This window comes from Loxodonta africana, chromosome 11, assembly GCF_030014295.1.
Source record: "Loxodonta africana isolate mLoxAfr1 chromosome 11, mLoxAfr1.hap2, whole genome shotgun sequence".
Classification (NCBI taxonomy): domain Eukaryota; kingdom Metazoa; phylum Chordata; class Mammalia; order Proboscidea; family Elephantidae; genus Loxodonta; species Loxodonta africana.
The window spans coordinates 47,296,655-47,316,889 of NC_087352.1; the positions used below are offsets into that span (position 1 = coordinate 47,296,655).

The window sequence follows — 20,235 nt, forward strand, 5'->3', positions numbered from 1 at the left end:
TATTTAGGAATCAAGTCAGCTTAGGGCCATACATACATTCAAAAGGAAGATGTCTGGGGATGGGGTGAAGAATCTATTAAAAATGTTTTTAAGTTACTATCCAGCCCTGGTGGTGCAGTGGTTAAGAGCTCAGCTGCTAACCAAAAGGTCGGCAGTTTGAATCCACCAACCGCTCCTTGGAAACCCTGTGAGGCAGTTCTGCTCTGTCCTGTAGGGTCACTATTAGTTGGACTCTACTCAACAGCAGTGGGTTTGGTTTGGTTTCAGTATCCTGGGTGTGGGTGGAAAGAAAATCTGCTCCATATCTGAAACCTTTCAAGAAGGCTTATGGCATATTCCCTGGGAACCTAATGTTGCCTACATGTCTTCAGTCCAGTTCATCTTCCAGATAATTATTGGCCATATTCTTTATCTTCCCAAACAAACAACATGCCAACAAAAGACACCCTGAGTCTGCACGGAAAACCCTTTAGCTATAAGAAAAATCTTATAACACACAGTTTAATCTAAAGGATATATTTTCCTCAAAATTTAATAGATATTTGGAAAGGGTTATAAAATGTACTAACTTAAAATAATTGTTATAATAGTATTTTGATTTCTGAGGTTAAAGAAGGCGTAGAATATTATCATTTTCAAATCCCCAGTTAAAACAAATCCCATTTGATTAATCTTTGTTTATGATAGAAGATCCATTTTAAAACAGACAGCTGTTTGTTAGCCTTACCTCAGCTCTGATTTGACTATTAAAAGTTTCACAATATCCGTCACCCACTTTGGCTCACTCTTCTAAATAGAATCAAAGTGTGTAAAAGGTAGACAGAGATCTTAGTAGTAATGTGTTTCATAGGTATACAGACTTTTTCTGTTTAATAATAAGGAATCACACCTCTAACAAAAAAAAAAAAAGGAGCCCTGGTGGCACAGTGGTCAAGAGCTTGGCTGCTAACTGAAGATGGTTGGCAGTTCGAATCCACAAGCTGCTCCTTGGAAACCCTATGGGCAGTTCTACTCTGTCCTATAGGGCGGCTATGAGTTGGAATCAACTCTAGAGCAATGGGTTTGATGTGGTTTTGGTTAACAAAAAGTCACTGCATGTAGGAAGATGTAGGTGACCCAGCTACCTGGGCAATACTTTGCTGAGATTTAACTCTCCTTGATGTTTTTGCCACAAGCCCTGTTTGCTCAGAACACTAGTGGTACAGTGGTTAAACACTCACCTGCTAACTGAAAGGTTGGCGGTTTGAACCTACCAGCTGCCCTATGGAAGAAAGATGTGGCTGTCTGCTTCCATAAAGATTACAGCCTAGGAAACCCTATGGGACAGTTTTACTCTCTCCTACAGGATCACTGTAAGTCAGAATTATCTCAACTGCATGACAGTGCATTTTTTGGTTTTCTGGTGGTGTAAGTGCTTAAGCGCTTGGCTTCTAACGGAAAGGTGGGCAGTTTGAACCCACCAGCCTCTCTGGGAGAAAAATGTGGCAGTCTGCTTTACAGCCTTGGAAACTCTCTGTGGGCAGTTCTGTTCTGTCCTGTAGGGTTGCTATGAGTCAGAATTGACTTGATGGCAATGGGTTTGATGTTCTTCCACCCAGATTATCATTGCTACTGCAACATAGACTCCCAGAGTAAGGCCACCTCTCATTTAAAACTGTAGCCCGGATGGGCAAAACTCCCTTTCCTTGGCTCTTTGAAAGCTATGCAAGTATTCAGAGAGGACGTAGCAGAGGTTGTGGCCAGGACATGTGTACTAGGCACCAGCCACGCATCTACCTCATATACATTCCCTTTAAGTGAGGCTGCCCTGGCTGCCACTCTCATCACTCGTGGAGACCTGCTTTCTGTCTCTTTGCCCCTGTGCCTGCCACAGCTGACTGGTCCTAGAGATGGTACCAGACACGTGAGGGCTACTCCATATGCTGGCCTGTCGTTCCTGGCATGGTCTGTCATCCAGTATTCTCTCAGGAATATGAACTGAAGTGTGGAAAGAACTTGCTAGTTGGCAGTGGGTACTGAACCTACAAAGTCCTATAAGGCAGTGTTGGGGCCATGGCCGGCTGAGTTAGTTTACATGGAAGGTAGCGGAGCAGGATTACGAAGCCAGATAGAAAAAAAAAAAAAAGATGAAAATGGACAAGGTAAAGAAACTGTGCCGCTCTTGGGACAGATTGGAGAGGTAGTGGTTGGTCCCTAAAATAGCAGTTTGGATCCTTGATGCTACTTCACAATTATACCCCCTTATTTGAGGTAACTTGGATGAATTTCTTTCTTCTTTGTTATCAAACAGCCTGCCATAATTTGCTTGCTGCCATGCAGCAAACCTCTAAGCCTCCATTTATGTATAAGCAAATGTCCCCACTGGGGTGTATAACTGTAAGCCACGTGCCATCGAGCATGCTCTGATTAAACAATGCCACCCTCAACTATTGCTATCCTGAGAAAAGAAGTTTAATGTTATTTGAAGCATCATCGAGTCTTTCCACACAAAAGGAAGTTGTTTTCACTACCTACAGCAATACTAAATTGAATTTCATAACCAACTTCTCTTTAAAAACTCCTTCCATGATCATAGTGTGCAAAAAAAAAAAAAAGTGGCTCCTGAAGAGAATATGCGATGCCCAGGTAGACAATAGAGGCTGTTGCTGTTAGTTGCTGTCCAGTCAATTCCAATTCAACTTCCTGTTAGTAGTCAAGCACTTAACTCTTTGGCCACCCAGAGACTGTGTGTATTAGGCTTAGAAAAATATGACCTATAAACCTATAGCTAATGCTTATTTTTTTTTTTAATGCTTATATAGCATTTACTGTGTGCCAGACACTAGTCAGAGTGCTTTATATATATTGATTCATTTAATTCTCACAGTAAACCTTTGAAGTAAAAATTACTATCCTAATTTTATAGAGAGGAAATTGAGACATACACTTGTAAAATTTTACACACACCCACAAATACAAAGTTATTATGACAGGCCGAACTGAGAAGTATTTTATTTTTTAGTGTAATTAGGATTCCTGAGAATGTACTTAACTAATGGGAATTATTTGTCTGTATTTTTATGTCAATACTTTCATCAGTAAAGATACTGTGAACAAAATGGACATCTAAAAGACCACACATGTTTCAGATAAAAAGAACCAATGGTTTATGCAGAAGGGCTTATCTCTCCCCTGTTAATTCAGATTGTAAATTTCTTCTGTTCAAAGTTATCTCCACTTGTTCCATAGTTTACAAGGTTTGCAGTTGCAATGTTAAGGATATTTGAACTCTGACTTGAGAATTTGGAGGATTGAGTTCATTGTGCAGGCGGATTTCCTGTACCAGTAGTTCAGATCAGATCTCTGAACTAACACGTTGTTGTAGTTGTAGTGTGCCCTCAAAGTGGATTCTGACTCACATAGGGACAGTATAATGAAAAAGAAAGAAATATGGCTGGGGTCATTCCCCAAATTTGCTTCAGTATTTCACACAACCTGGTTTTGCAGAAGCTATTCCCATCTGCCTGGAATTCCAGCTCTCCCCACCTCTTTGATGCAGCTCAGTGCTATGGTCCCCCAACTGTCATTCAATAAAACACCCTAACTAAACAATTTTTAATTTTTTTCCTGGAAATCTAACTTTTCTATTATTTTTGAGATAAAATCACATCTTATGACATCAATTTTATGAAGAATAACAGCTGATTAATATTTTCTTAGGATTAAAGGTATTTTAATAAAAGTTATTATACTATCTTAGTGTCTAACTTTAAAAGATTTGAAAACAAAATATAATTAAATTAATGCAATTAAGAATTAGACTCATTTTTATTAAAGATAATAATAAGCACAGGCTGCAAAAAAAGTATACCCAATAACATTATTTTGGAGACTCTTAAAATATATGATAAATATCATAATCTAAAAATAGTTATTGTTTATTTTATAATGGAGAATTAAATGATCATATGTTAACTACATCATTACCTAATTATTGACAATTCTACAATAATTATTGGCAAGCATTTATAAATTGTCATTTTTGTTCCAGTGTCCCAATAAAAATTTATAATTTGCATATATAATTTTCATTATCAGCCGTGGCTTTAAGGTATCCAAAACAGTTCCAGTATATATATACATACACACACGCACACACACACACACACACACACACACATCCATTGTCATGGAGTCAATCCCAAGTCATAGTGACCTTATAGCACAGAGTACAACTGCCCATAGGGTCTTCAAGGCTTTAAATCTTTATGGAAGCAGACTGCCACATCTTTCTCCTACAGAGCAGCTGGTGAGTTCAAATCGATGAGCTTTCAGTTAGCAGCTGAGCATTTTAAACAATGTGCCACTGGGACATGTTCATTGTAAATATCTTTTTTCAACAACATAAATAGCAACTATACATGTGGACCTTGCCAGATGGATTAGCCAGGAATCAAATCGACTAATCTGTGGAAAGAGACAATGGAGAAGCTTATTATCGTCAGACAGAACAAGGCCACAGGATGACTGCAGAATGGACCTTCTTTTGCTCATATGCAAGTTCAAGTTGAAGCTGAAGAAAATTAGAACAAGTCCATTAAAGCAAAAATATGACCTTGAGAATATCCCACCTGAATTTAGGGACCATCTCAAAAATAGATTTGGTGTTGAATACTAATGATCAAAGACCAGATGAGTTGTGGAAGGACATCATACTTGAAGAAAGCAGAAGGTCATTAAAAAGACGGGAAAGAAAGAAAAGACCAAAATGGATGTCAGAAGATACTCTGAAACTTGCTCTTGAACATATAGCAGCTAAAGTGAACAGCAGAAATGATGAAGTAAAAGAGCTGAACAGAAGATTTAAAAAGGGAAGCTTGAGAAGGCAAAGTAAAGTACTATAATGAAATGTGCAAAGACCTGGAGTTAGAAAACCGAAAGGGTAGAACACACTCGGCATTTCTCAAGCTGAAAGAACAGAAGAAAAAATTCAGGCTTCAATTTGCCTATTGAAGGATTCTATAGGCAAAATACCGAATGACGCAAGAAGCATCAAAAGCAGATTGAAGAAATACAGAGTCTCTGTACCAAAAAGAATTGGTCAAAATACTGCTATTTAAGGAAGTACCATATGATCAAGAACTGATGGTGTTGAAGGGAGAAATCCAAGCTGCAGTTAAGGCATTGATAAAAAACAAGGCTTCAGGAATTGATAGAATACCAATTGAGATGTTTCAACAAACGCATCCAGTGCTGGAGGTGTGCACTCGTTTATTCCAAGAAATTTGGAAGACAGCTGCCTGGCCAACTGACTGGGAGAGATCCATATTTGTGCCCAATCCACAGAAAGGTGATCCAATAGAATGCAGAAATTATCGAACAATATCATTAATATCACACACAAGTAAAATTTTGCCAAAGATAATTCAAAAGTGGCTGCGACAGTACAGCAGTACATTGACAGGGAACTGCCAGCAATTCCAGTCAGATTCAGAACAGGATGAGAACAAGGGATATCAATGTCAGATGGATCTTGGCTGACAGCAGAGAATATTAGAAAGATGTTTACCTGTGTTTTATTGACTATGCAAAGGCATTCGATTGTGTGGATCATAACAGATTATGGATAACATTGCAAAGAATGAGAATTCTAGAGCACTTAATTGTGCTCATGAGGAACCTGCACATAGACCAAGGGGTAGTCGTTTGAACAGACCAAGAGGATACTACATGGTTAAAATAAGGAAAGGTGTGCATCAGGGTTGTATCCTTTCACCATACCTATTCAATCTGTATGCCGAGGAAATAATCCAAGAAGCTGGACTATATGAGGAGCCCTGGTGGTGCAGTGCTTAAGAGCTCAGCTGCTAACCAATAGGTCAGCAGTTTGAATCCACCAGTCCGTCCTTGGAAACCCTATGGGGCAGTTCTATTCTGTCCAGTAGGGTTGCTAGGAGTTGGAATTAACTCGATGGCAACGGGTTGGTTTGTTTGTTTTTTGGACTATATGAAGTAGAAGGCAGCATCAGGATTGGAGGAAGACTCATTAACAATCTGCAATATGCAGATGACACAACCATACTTCCTGAAAGAAGACTTGAAGCACTTACTGATGAAAATCAAAGACTACAGCCTTCAGTATGGATTACACCTCAACACAAAGAAAATAAAAATTCTCACAACTGGACCAATAAGCAACATCATGATAAACAGAGAAAATATTGACGTTGTCAAGTATTTCATTTTTCTTGAATCCCCCATCAATGACCATGGAAGCAGTCAAGAAATCAAATGACATATTGCATTGGAAAATCTGCTGCAAAAGGCCTTTTTAAAGTGTCAAAGCTGGACAATGAATAAGAAAGACTGAAGAAGAATTGATGCCTTTGAATTATGGTATTGGAGAAGAATATTGAATGTACCACGGACTGCCAGAAGAAGGAACAAATCTATCTTGAAAGAAGTACAGCCAGAATGCCCCTAGAAGCAAGGATGGCAAAACTTCGTCTCGTGTACTTCGTACATGCCATCAGGAGGGACCAGTCCCTGGAGAAGGACATCATGCTTGGTAAAGTAGAGGGGTCAGGTAAAAAGTGAAAGACCCTCAACGAGATGAATTGGCACAGTGGCTGCAACAACAGGCTCAAGCATAACAACCATAGTGAGGATGGTGCAGGACCAGACAGTATTTTGTTCCGTTGTACATAGGGTCGCTATGAGTCAGAAGTGACTGGATGGTACCTAACAACAGCAAAAGTGTTAAGAAACAAAGATGTCGTTTTGAGGACTAGGGTTTGCCTGATTCAGGCCATGGTGTTTTCAATCGCCTCATATGCATGCAAAAAGCTGGGTAATGAATAAGGAAGACCAAAGAAGAATTAATGCCTTTGATTTATGGTGTTGGAGAAGAATATTGAATGTACCATGGACTGCCAGAAGAAGGAACAAATCTGTCTTGGAAGAAGTATAGCTGGAATGCTCCTTAGAAGCAAGAATGGCAAGACTTTGTCTCATGTACTTTGGACATGCTATCAGGAGGGACCAGTCCCTGGAGAAGGACATCATGCCTAGTAAAGTAGAGGATCAGCAAAAGACCCTCAACAAGATGGATTAACACAGTGGCTGCAAGGATGGGGTCAAGCATAGCAATGATTGTGAGGATGGCACAAGACCTCAGTGTTTTCTTCTGTTGTGCATAGGGTTGCTATGAGTTGGAACCAACTCAGTGGCACCTAACAACAACATACACACATATAAATCATATATGCAATTTATTGTGATATTCTATATAGAGACAGCAATTATGTAAACTAGAATACATACAAACATTAGCTTATAGGCATAAGAGATATATTTTTGTACATAAAAGTTCTGTTGCATAAGGCATTTGATAATCATTAAGTACTTTTAAATACATAAACTTGCTGTAGTCTTAGTAATTTGGTCTACTTGAATGTTTCCCAAATTATGATTCAGGAAATGTATGTCCCAAATCATTTTATATTTAGTTCTGTGTGGAGACACAGTGGCATAGTGGTTAAGAGCTGGGCTGCTAACCCAAAAGTCGACAGTTCGAATCCACCAGACACTCCTTGGAAACCCTGTGGCACAGTTCTGCACTGTCCTGTAGGGTCGCTATGAGTCGGAACCAACTCTATGGCAATGGGTTTGTTTTTTTTGTTGTTGTTAATAATGTGATAAATGTGTTCCTAAAAATCACTGTGCTATGCCAAGCCTTTCAAAATAAGACCCACAGGGCTTGTGAGAAAATGGGTATCAGACGTAACACTCAAAAACTTTGCCAATGACTCAAACAAAAAAAGGAACCTAATAAAAATGCTAGCATAGCTTTACACTATTAGATATTTAAGAAATCCATAAATGCTACAAAAATATGGCACTTTACCTTGAAAATATCTGAAGTTTGCTTGTGGAAGTGAGTTTTGAAAGAGTTGCACCTTCCGAGTTATTATGAAGTGGTGGAGGAAGGATTTCTGAAATCTCATGAGAAGTTGTAACACCAATTGTGAACGGGTGTGATTCATCACACATGCCAGAAACCTAAGTAAAAAAAAAAAGTTGCTGGCGAGTTGATTCAGACTCATATTGGCCCTGTAGGACAGAACAGAACTGCCCCATAGGATTTCCAAGGTTGTAAGTCTTTACAGAAGCAGAGTGTCACATCTTTGTCCCACTGAGACACTGGCGGGTTCCAACCACCAACCTTTCAGTTAGCAGCAAGAGCTTAACCACTGCACCACCGGGGCTCCTTCAAACCCAGGTAGTTGGTAAATATTTGAAGGTGTGCATTTTCTATGTTCCTACATGATTGGGTGGAGCAACTGTGGTTCAGTGGTAAACTTTTCACCTTCCATACAGGAAGACCCAGGTGTGATTCCTGGCCAGTGCACCTCATGCGCAGCCATCAGCCCCCTCATTAGGGGAGGCTTGTGTGTTGCTGTGACGCTGAACAGCTTTTAGTCGAGCTTCCAAACGCAGACAGTAGGAAGAAGGCCTATCGATCTACTTGCGAAAATCAACCAGGGAAAACCCTATGAAGCACAGTGGCCCAATCCACAACTGATGATGGGATGGTGCAGGGCCAGGCAGAGTCTCATTCTGTTGTGCATGGAGTTGCCACGAGTCAGAGCCGATTGAACAACGCTAAAAACGTGGCTCGGTTCAGCCAGTGCATTTTCTCCTAGACCAAATTGCTCAAAAACAAATAAAAAATTTGCTTTATGCTCAAAATGTTCCCTGATAGATCAGTCAGATTGGAACAAATTTGCATTTTCAAAACAAGGGTTATAGCAGAACTGAATGTAATAGGAACTCAAAAAATAAAAGTGAGAGGACGTTGGTTCTACGTTCAAATAGGTTTAGGAAATAAGTGGGTTAAACGATGTTGAATTTTTTTTTTTTTTTTAACTTAGGAAAGTTCAGAAACTTTAATAAGCTAATGTAAACTCTGATACCTCAAGAGGGCGGTTGAGTTTGCAATGTTTTCCAATATTATTTGACCTTGGAATCGTCCCTCATATTTGGTGGTAGAACAACCGTTAATGTCAAAAAACAGAGTTTCATTTAGCGCAATTTGGGGAAAACTCCTCTATTGTAATCTTTTGTATTTATTCCCGTAGAATGTAAGACAAGGATTTTGCTCAGTACAGAAATAAATCATGATCTAACTCAATTTGGTGTGTATTAAAAAAAAAAAAAATCTGCAATAAATTTTCAAAAATACTATCAATGTATCTAACACAGCTGGTTTTATCTCTTCTGGCTCATACAGTACTATATACCATGGCAGACAGTTAAAGTGCCTCCTTGGAGATGACAAAATGTCATCTCTTCAACATAAGGCAACCGTATAATCAAGGCCTTATAAATCTATACCAAATAATTAAAGTTGAGATTTTAAAAGCATTTTGTTTTCTGGGATTTCAATGTGATCCTAATGTCTATAAACAAAACCCTGTTGTGTGAAAACCCAAAAGAAAGAGAGTAATTAATTTTGTTCTCAATTAGCAATGTTAGCTATTCTTGTTTCTAAGTTAACATTTCATATTCAATTCAGATTTTCAGCCAGTTCTTTTATTACTGTTTTTAATATGCAAAATGTACCCAAGATTTACCACAAGTGGGACATATTTATTCAATTATTGATCAGAAAGCCATTTAAGGAAGAAGATTGATTTAGGTTGTTATCCTTGTTAGTTGCCATCCAGTTGATTGTGATTCATGGTGCCCCCATGTGTGCAGAACAGAACTGCTCCAAAGGGTTTTCAAGGCTCTGACCTGTCATAAGCAGATCAGGCCTATCTCCCAAGGCACCTCTGGTGGGTTCAAACTGCCAGCTTTCAGTTAGTAGTGCAGCATCCCCCAGGAAACTGGACATAGATTAATCTAACATGGTTTTAAAACTTTTGCATATAAAAGGCAATGACTGGCTTTCCAGCAGTGATGACCTCCCCATGAGAGCATGCCTTTGACAAAAGACCTCATTCATCCCTCTCCAGAAGAAGAGGAAACACAATTAGAAGCACTTGGTGCAGAGCCCAAATTCCTACTTCATGGATATGAAATGCCCAGGATGCTATAAAACCACCACGGTCTTTAGCCATGCACACAACAGTAGTTTTGTGTGTTGGCTGCTCCACTGTCCTCCACCAGCCTAGAGGTGAAAAAGCAAGGCTTACAGAAGGATCCTCCTTCCAGTGTAAACAGTACTAAAAGCACCAGAATCAGTAAATACATTTTGGATTTAATTTTTTGTAAAAAGGCAGTGGGTGGAAAGTGATCTCCATGAAAATGATAAAGACACCTGAAAATCGACAAGAACAGTGGTGAAAATGATCAAAATCAACTTTTTCAGCAATCTGAAAATTAGCCAAAGACTTAAAGAGACCCAGGGAGCATTTATTCAAGAAAAACAGCTGAATTGCAGTAAGAACAGCAAACTTTGTGGCATTTTAACTTAAACTTATTTTCATCTCCCACTCCCTAGCTCTGAGGTCGCCTCGGAAACCAAGAGCCTATAATCACGGTGAAAACCAACAACCTGGTAGGAAATAGGGGGGACAGACTGGGGCTAGATCATCTTCAAAGCCACAGTCCCATTGTCAGAAAAGTTGCACTGTGTGGCCTTTCTGGTGGTTCCCTGGAAGACCCAGCTTGCAGGGCTGTCTTAATTTGATCTTAGCTCAGAGCCCTAGTGGCAGATTGGTTGAAGGCTTGGCTGCTAACCAAAAGGTCAGCAGCCCGAATCTACCAGCCTTGGAAACCCTATGGGGCAGTTCTACCCTGTCCTATAGTGCCACTATGTGTCTTAGTCATCTAGTGCTGCTATAACAAGAAATACAACTAGTGGATGGCTTTAACAAAGAAAAATTTATGCTCTCAAGTCTAGTAGGCTCCAAGTCCAAAATCAGGGCATCGACTCCAGGGGAAGACTTCCTCTTCTCTCTTGGCTCTGGTGGAAAGTCCTTGTCATCAATCTTCTCCTAGTCTGGGAGTTTCTCTATGCAGGAACCCCGAGTCCAAAGAATGCGCTCTGCACCTGGTGCTTCTTTCTTGGTAGTATGAGGTCCCCACTCTCTGCCTGCTTCTCTTTCCTTTTATCTCTTGTAAAATAAAAGGTGGTGCAGGCCACACTCCAGGGAAACTCCCTTTACCTTGAATAAGGGATGTGACCCTAGTAAGGGTGTTACAAACCCACCCTAATACTCTTTAACATAAAATTACAATCACAAAATGGAGGACACCACCACAATACTGGGAATCATGGCCTAGCCAAATTAATAAACATATTTTTGGGTAACACAATTCGATGCATGACACTGTGAGTCAGAATCTACTCGACAACCACAGGTTTTAGTCAGAGCCCACCCGGTGCAAACTGTTTTCCCCAGGTATGTTTCCTGAAACCAATCTGAGGCCATTGCTGAACATCAGCTGGCTGAAGTGGTAAGACCATAGACTAGGGTAAACACTAACCAAAAAGCTTAAAAGGAAAAGCTGGAGAATGAGATGTCCATACCAAAAAAAAAAAAACAAACCAAACCCGTTGCCATGGAGTCGATTCCAACTCATAGTGACCCTATAGGACAGAGTGGAACTGCCCCATAGGGTTTCCAAGGAGTGGCTGATGGATTCAAACAGCTGACCTTTTCTTTAAAAGCCAAGCTCTTAACCACTGGGCCACGAGAGATGTCCATAGGATCTTTGAAAACCTATGATACCATCTTGGGAAATCTAGAAATTCATCGAGGTTTGTTTTATGTCACAGATATGTTTTCTCCTTGAAAATGGTCCATCACTTTGGAAGAATTTGTAATTCACTGCTCTTTCTGTCAATTCTAAGTCTGGGTGAGAACTGTGGCACCACGAACAGTAGGGAGCACAAAGACAGGAACTGACGTAGGCAGGAGATTAGCCAGAACTAACTATCTGATGCTTAAACAATTCACTAGATTTCTTCTCTATTGTTTATTTATTACATAATCCATTACTTTTGCAAATCTCCAATAGGGGAAGGAAAGGATTCTTGTGTCATTGAGGTTTGCTGCTTGTAAATAGCTCCATTAAAAAGCTTGAAAATCAGGGTAATTGATGCTAGCTGATTATCTTAGTTCTGCATTAACAGAAATATCACAAGTGGGTCACTTTAACAAACAAATTTATTTTCTCACAGTTCAGGAAGCTAGAAGTCCGAATTCAAGTGCACCAGCTCTAAGGGAAGGCTCTCTCTCTTTGCTGGCTCTGTCTGAAAAGGTCCTTGTCTCTTTTCAGCTTCTGTTCCTTGGTTCCTTGGTGATCTTCATGGGGAAAGGCGTCTATCTTCCCCCATCTATGATTGCTTCCGTGCCTGATCTGCTCTTTTTATAACTCAAAAGTGATTGGTTTAAGGTATACCCTACACTGATATGGCCACATTAACATAACAAACCTCTATTCCCAAATGGAATCACATCTGCAGGTTTGGGAGCTAGGATTTACAACACATGTTTTGGGGAGACATAATTCCACCCATAACACAGCTATAATAACTAAACACCAGTGTTTTAGCAGCTTAAGACAGTAAAATGTGGTGCTTGTTCAATGTAGTAGTTGGTGGGCTGGGATGTGGCGGAAGTTGGAGGTGTGGGGTCTGTTCTGTGTAAGCACACAGGGACCCAGGCTCCTTCCATGATACGGTTCCTTCATCTACATCCCAAGGCTTCAAAGACACCCTGCAGTCACCTACTGACTGACAAGGGAAATCATGAGGTAGGTAACATGACAGCTAAAACCTAAAATAACCATAGCTAGAAAGAAAGGGTAATATACAAAATTTCATAACCCGGAGGTTAATTAATTGGAAAAGCAACTTTGCTATAAAACCAAAAAGCAAACCCACTGTGGTCGAGTTGATTCTGGCCCTGTAGGACAGAGGGGAACCGCCCCACAGAGTTTCCAAGGAGCAGCTGGTGGATTTGAACTGCCAACCTTTTAGATAGCAGCCAAGCTCTTAACCACTATGCCACCAGGGCTCTGACTTTGCTATAGTCTTTCAAAACTAGTGTAAGCAAACATTCAGAAACTGATAGATAACTAGCCAAGGTACTTGAGGGTTTATTTTCCAAAGCCTCCAGTTATTGAGGTAGACTGGCACCTGTAAAACAAACAAGCAAACCAACAAAAAAAACTCTGAATATTGCCTAATTACTGTACCAAACTGATTTTTCTTTCTGAGTTCAAAGTAAATATAGTTGGCATTAATGCTATATGGGTTTCAGATATTCTGGAGATGAAAAGAAAACATTTCTAGCTCTGATAAGGGAAATTTTGCAACAGGAAATACAGATATTATATAGTGCATTAAAAAAAAAGTCCTTCTGGAATCCTGTGATAAACTGTAAAAAGTAAAATAATTTTTTTTTTTTTTATTAGTAGCTACCTATAATTCTTCCATCCATAGGATAGTCTACATGTAAAATGAAATATTTTCCCAGTGCTTCAGGTATTTTAAATGGAAGCATTACTGCCTGGGATTCTAATTCAGAGAAATTAAGAGGATAAAGAGATTCAGTAAGCTGGCCAAAAAAAGCAGGTATCTGTCTCCAGAGCTATGTTTTCCATTTCATTTTGCACACGCTCGCGCACACACACACGCACACGACAGCTAGTGCTATCACAGAATGCCTTCTAGGGACCAAGTTGTTTTCCTTGAAAACTTCCGCGGGGAAATTTCGTCTCTCTCATCCTGCTTGCGTCTCCATCAACTTCTGCGTCTGAATCAGAGTCGCCCTGCAGTTTGTGTCCCTGGAACATCATCAGTGTCTCACAGGGGCTTACACTGCACTTGGGCTGGATTGGTCAGAACAAAGCGGGGGAGGAGCCACTCTGAACCTTTTTCTTTCCCTCCACACACCGTAAAAATCAGCAGCCGGCACTCACAGCTCCTACCACGCAAAGCCGGCCTTGGGGCTGGGGCTCCGCAGCTCCCAGAGCTGCCCGTGTGAGCACGTGCACACCGCTTCGGCTCCAAGGCACGGCAGCTACTAGGAAAATTATTTTGAAAAGACTTGAATGCAAGGGGCTAAAGTAAAAGTGGAAGTGAGAACAAAACAGCAAACAACAGACTCTTTCAACTGAGGATGAACATGCTGAAGCCTATGGTTTTTAAAGTGCTAATGAGGAGAAGTGGACCTCAAGGGGAGTAAAAACCCCATTGCACGCTTTGGAGCTTTGACAGTTACTTAGGAGGCATACACGTTTTAGCCTCCTAACTTCCAGACAGACAAAGCATTGGAGAAAAGCACTGAGCTACCGACCCAGGAGGCTAAGTCAATTCAGGAGCGACTGGAACCCCTCGCGGCGAGATGAACTCCACTCACCACTCTGGAACGCGCACCTCTCTCCACTTCTGGAATCGCAGCAGCTACGGACTGCACGACAATGCCAGTGAGTCCCTGGGCAAGGGCTACTCTGACGGAGGTTGCTATGAGCAACTTTTTGTCTCTCCTGAGGTATTTGTGACTCTGGGTGTCATAAGCTTATTGGAGAACATTCTGGTGATTGTGGCAATAGCCAAGAACAAGAATCTGCATTCGCCCATGTACTTTTTCATCTGTAGCCTCGCTGTGGCTGACATGTTGGTGAGCGTTTCAAATGGATCGGAAACCATCGTTATCACCCTACTAAACAGTACAGACACTGACGCACAGAGCTTCACGGTGAATATTGATAATGTCATTGACTCTGTGATCTGTAGCTCTTTGCTGGCCTCAATTTGCAGCCTGCTTTCCATTGCAGTGGACAGGTATTTTACTATCTTTTATGCTCTCCAGTACCATAACATTATGACAGTTAAGCGGGTTGGGATCATTATAAGTTGTATCTGGGCAGCTTGCACGGTTTCGGGCATCTTGTTCATCATTTACTCGGACAGTACTGCTGTCATCATTTGCCTCATCGCCATGTTCTTCACCATGCTGGCTCTCATGGCTTCTCTCTATGTCCACATGTTCCTGATGGCTAGGCTCCACATTAAACGCATTGCTGTCCTCCCAGGCACTGGCACCATCCGCCAAGGTGCCAACATGAAGGGAGCAATCACCTTGACCATACTGATCGGAGTCTTTGTTGTCTGCTGGGCCCCATTCTTTCTCCATCTAATATTCTACATCTCTTGTCCCCAGAATCCATACTGTGTGTGCTTCATGTCTCACTTTAACTTGTATCTCATCCTGATCATGTGTAATTCCGTCATTGATCCTCTAATTTATGCACTCCGGAGTCAAGAACTGAGGAAAACCTTCAAAGAGATCATCTGTTGCTATCCTCTCGGAGGCCTTTGTGATTTGTCTAGCAGATACTAAATGGGAATAGAGGACATGCCAGAAACATACACAAGAGACTTCTTAATTCTTATGCAACCTGAACAGTGTACTTCAGCAACAGCTTTCTCTTCTGTCCAGAGCATTGGTTGAGAATGTCTATTATACAAATTTAACTGCATGATCTTCAGTATGAAAAAATGCCCAGTCTCTGTGTTATTTTTAATGTCCTGCTACTTTTTGGCTGTAAAACATTATTACATACTATGTGTTGTAGGCAGTATGGATTTACAAAAAGAAAAAAGTCCTTATTCAAAGCTCGACAACGTCTCTTTCTTATTATTCATAAAGATTTGACACTTTGCTTGTTTTAGCAACAGAGAAATCATAGCCTTATTAAATATAATCTAATAAATGGTTTCTGTATTACACCATACAATCTTGAAATGTAGAAATTTGATTCTAGCATTTGAGGGAAAAATATTGAAAAATAGATGTTTAGTCACTGAATAGGTTGGCACCGTCACTGAAATTTCAAGTAATTAAGTAAGCTTTGTTCACTCTCCCTATGCAGAAGCAGAAATAAAGCTCCTCTTGAGTGAAAAACTGTTACCACAAAAATAAAAAAGTGAGATTCTGAGGCAGAAAACTGTGTGTGTGTCTCTAAGATAAAGAGATTCACTTGCCCATGTAAACAGTCTGGTATTCCACACAGGCAATTTGATTTGGGTGGGAGTGGGGGAAATAGCAGCTATGGCTATAAAAGTGTTCTAGAAAAATAAGTTGTCATGTCAAGCTAAACTTTCTCATACCAAATTACACCCAACCCACCATCAATAAAAACAAAGAATCGGAGTCTCCCTGCTGCTCTAGCCAGGAGCCCAGTGTCTGCCAAAATGTCCAGCAAAGGTGGTGTTGCACATAGTGACCTGGGTTCCTATTTAATAAAGAACTATACAGTTAATATCAAAACCTTTCATGTTTCACATGGACGTGACCTGCTGTTGACTTATTGCTTATTTCTTCAACTTAAGTTCAATTGCTGGTTATCAAGGACTTTAACTTTAAAAATCAAATCCACAGCACAAGTGCTCTTAGGCAATATTTGTAAATATCTAAAATAAGAGCATCTGTGGTAGTGGCCCATTCTGAGCGGGAAGGTAGGTACCTCCTGAACCCCAGAGGATGGAATACAAAGAAACTCATCCTCCACAGCCACAGTTTGGAGAGTAAAATCTTGTTTTGCTTCAAATAAACCCACACATTTAGCCACTGAGCAATAAAATCTGCACTTTCCAATGTGTGGGTTCTTTAAAATAATGAGAGAAAGAATATGTTAAGATGAGCATTAACAGTAAACCATCATGGGATTTAATTGATGTTTTCAAATGCAAATGAAAAGAGGTAGTATGCAAACTACTTCTTAATTCAAGCCTCAGTGTTTTACCTGTTGATAATAAAGCATGAGAAAAACTTTTCAACATTCACATGGAAACATTGCATTCAAGTATAATGGGTAAGTTAAAGTTTACAGATGAAAGAGGTACTGGAGATTTGTTCTAATGCCACTGTATTTCCTTTGCTTCGAAGTAAAAATAAGTATAAGGATTTAAATATAGACTAATAGACCAGTCAGAGCCCAAAGTTGTAGCAGGTCACAGATAGTGTTTTTGTCATTGCTACTATTCCTGTCCATTCTTTCACATAATGATTGTGAGAAGTCCCAGGGACTGAAGACACAGAAAAGAGAGCTGTAAGTGTGCCACATCTTCTTGGTGTCTGTCCTTCCAGTCTATTTTATGTTTCCTTCAGTTGTCAGCTCAGATGCTGCCTGGTCCATCTACAACCAGTCCACTTCTCCCCCTGGAAGAAAATACTGGCCCCTTCATCTTGGAACTCCCATCTCTCGTGAAAGCAGTTTTTGCGGTGTTAAGCTGTGCATTAGTCATGGGCCTGGCCTGCTCCACCAGCCTCCCTACATGCCTGTGGCACGATACTGGATTTCAGTTTCTTTCAGTGCTTTCTCTTGCAGTAAAACCAAGATTTTCCCAGAGGGACAAGTTTTATCCTCTTCTTATCTCCGTCCTGCATCCAGTGACATTAGAGCCCCACCAGCTCTAATTGGATTGTCACTGGATTAGTTGAGTGATGTTTTGGTAGAAAACTGTAGACTGAAGCAAGTATATTTACCATCAGTGCAAGGTGGAAAAGGAGAGTGAGAGCAGGACTGGGGGTTTGGGGGAAAGAAGCTGGAAATGCCTAAAGTAAAGACATATAGTGACCATGACTGCTGGAACAGATACAAAGGAGATAGTTACTCCAATTAGGGACCTTTCAAATATGTCAAAAACAAAGAACTGGTTTTTACAGAATTACCTGAGAATTTTCACCAAGCAGTTAAGGAAATTATATTTCTATACCGTTCACCATACATCTAATCAGATTGTGTTGTTGGGACCAGGCTTTAAAAAGTTACCCAACCATCACATTCAGACTCCAGTTTGGCTCCCTAGATCCTTACCAGTTCCATGCTGAGGTCTCACTTTCCCAGGGCCTACCTACTTTATTTGTATACTTTCTGTCTCCCCTATTTGAATGTAAGTGCCTTTGAGAACAGGGAATCGTAAATTTAGCAGACATTTTTTAGTCTCATATGTCGAACATCATGTGGGACTAACAATGTTTGGTATCTCAGACAGACGAAAAAAATGTCCGATACACAAAATGTAAATAAAATATTTTTTTATTTCTAAAAGAAGTTTCCCCGATGGCCTCCTCCTGGGCATCCTGGATGCTACGTCTATTTCCGTCCTGGTAATGATGGGAGGTGGGGGCTGAATTTTCTCCTGTGATGGCTTCCAAGTCCTTGGGCCCTTGCATTACTTTGGCTGCCTACGGAGCAGGGACATGGGAGACACAGTGGTTCATATGGGGAGGGAACTGGGTAGGGCTCCACTGGGTTACACACAAGAATATGGGAGAGAGGAACTCTGCCATTTTTCTGAAAATCCATGACCAGCAAACGTAGAGTCAGAGCATGACGGAAGTAACAGGATGACACAAATATTGTTATACATGATATGCATCCTTAATAAAAGCCTCTTAGCAGATTTTGTGTTTTATATTTCTTTTGTGTGTTTTTTGTGTTTTTTTTTCCACTGAGTTTTTTTTATTATTATTTTAAATATGTTTTTATTCTGCTGCATTACACTAATGCAAGGAGAAAAATGTAAAAAAAAAAATTTCAGATGTTCACATTAGTTTGATTCAATGGACCAATGGTTTGCTTCAAATAGAAAAAAATATTACCACATTCTATTGCATTCGTCCCAACCAGCCCAGCTTCACAGAATATTACTGCAAAGATCACACTTACAGTGGAATTAAGAGAAGAATAGAAGGACATTGCAACAAAATTATCAATGCCCAAGGAAAGAGCTTTGATCAGAGATCCACATAATGGCTTCACAAAAAGAATAAAGGAAAAGAGAATATTAAATGGCCAAAATCAGTCAAATTGAGGTATAAACAGACATGACCCTGAAATATTCTTAAAGAAGGGAAATAAGCATTGACCGCAAAAAATGAACTTCTGAGAACGTAGTTATAGCACTAGAGTGGTCTTTGAGAGAGGGCTGTTGTAAATTGTAGTCTATCAAATTGACAATATTTTAAAAAGCCAAATGACATCCAAAGTTGTTGAGGAAGCAGTAAAATAGATATTTTTGTGTTCTTTTATTCAGAAACATAAAATGATACAATTTTTTTAGGACAGTAGGCAATAAATACATTTATCCATTGATTATTTCCTTAGAATTCATTTTAGAAATGGAATTGCCAGGTTAGGAAGCACCACAGGTTGGAAATCTCACATCACCTCCCAGGTATACCTTTCTGAGGATCATTGATGTTATGTGTGATATACTCACCCTCACAAACCCCAATATATATTAATGATATGATCTTTCATCATTATACCTTTGTGAAAATATTGGTATATGGGAAATGAGTAATTTAGGATAACTTTTTGATGTCCAAGAGATAACTTTTGTTCTATTGTCTGTGTGGTAATTAACTTTTAAAGATTTATAAATACTGGGATGTGTGTACCTGTCCTTAATCTTCTTTAAGGGTGGTGAGTTAGCATTTGAAGTACACCGCTAAGGATATGCTCCAGATGTAGCTGGTTTGTTGGTTCGTTTTGTTTTTTTCTCTGTCTCCCTTTCCTTTCTCCCTCCCACCTAGCCTGGTACACCACCTCTCTTCCTTCCTGAAGGCCCCCGCTGCACTGCCATGGTCAGAAAGCCACCAGTCTGCCACTGCCCAAGGTCCATCCTGTCCCCACTCGCCAGCTCCCTCAGCACTGCCATGTTTTTTTTCCTTTCCCTTTTGTCATTTCTTTCTCCCTCCCATCTAGCCCCGTATGTCACCTCCCCTCCTTCCCACTTGTTTGTTTTTCCCTTTTATTTCTCTCTCCTGCTGAGCCCTGTATACCTCTTTCCCCTTCCCAGCAAACTCCCGCCGTTCGGCTGCTGCTAGAGAGCCACCTGCCAACTGCCGCCCTCAGTCCATTCCACCACCACCCAATGGCTCCCACCGTGCCACCATTTTTTTTTCTTTCTCTTCTGTCTTTTCTTTCTCCCTCCCACCTTGTCCTGAATGTCGCTTCCCCTTCCTTCCCATCTTCTACCCACATCTGCCCTGCCCCGGCTCACTGGCCCCTACCATACCACTGTTTATTATTATTATTTGTTTTTCTTTTTTCTCATTCTTCCTTTTCTTCCTCCCTTCCGCCTAGCCTAGGATGCCAACTCTGCCCCCTTCCTGCTGGCCCCCACCATGCTGCTGTGACTACAGAGCAACCAGCCTGTGGCTACCCTGGGTCTCCCCTACACTCACCTGCCAGCTTCTGCTGCACCACCATTTTTTCCTTTAC

The 20,235-nt window shown here is 40.5% G+C and overlaps 1 protein-coding gene and 1 pseudogene across 1 annotated transcript; both read left to right on the plus strand.

The window, feature by feature from the left end:
- The first annotated feature begins 9,961 nt into the window (after nucleotides 1-9,961).
- LOC111749637 (small ribosomal subunit protein eS27-like) lies at nucleotides 9,962-10,212 on the plus strand (annotated as a pseudogene).
- A 4,130-nt stretch (nucleotides 10,213-14,342) lies between these two features.
- MC4R (melanocortin 4 receptor) lies at nucleotides 14,343-15,341 on the plus strand. The gene has a single exon (XM_003406273.3). The coding sequence runs from the start codon at nucleotides 14,343-14,345 to the stop codon at nucleotides 15,339-15,341; it is 999 nt and encodes a 332-aa protein (XP_003406321.1).
- Nucleotides 15,342-20,235: the final 4,894 nt, after the last annotated feature.

Excerpts from the sequence above, each read along its gene's own strand:
- MC4R (XM_003406273.3), top strand. The coding sequence starts at position 14,343 with ATGAACTCCACTCACCACTCTGGAACGCGCACCTCTCTCCACTTCTGG.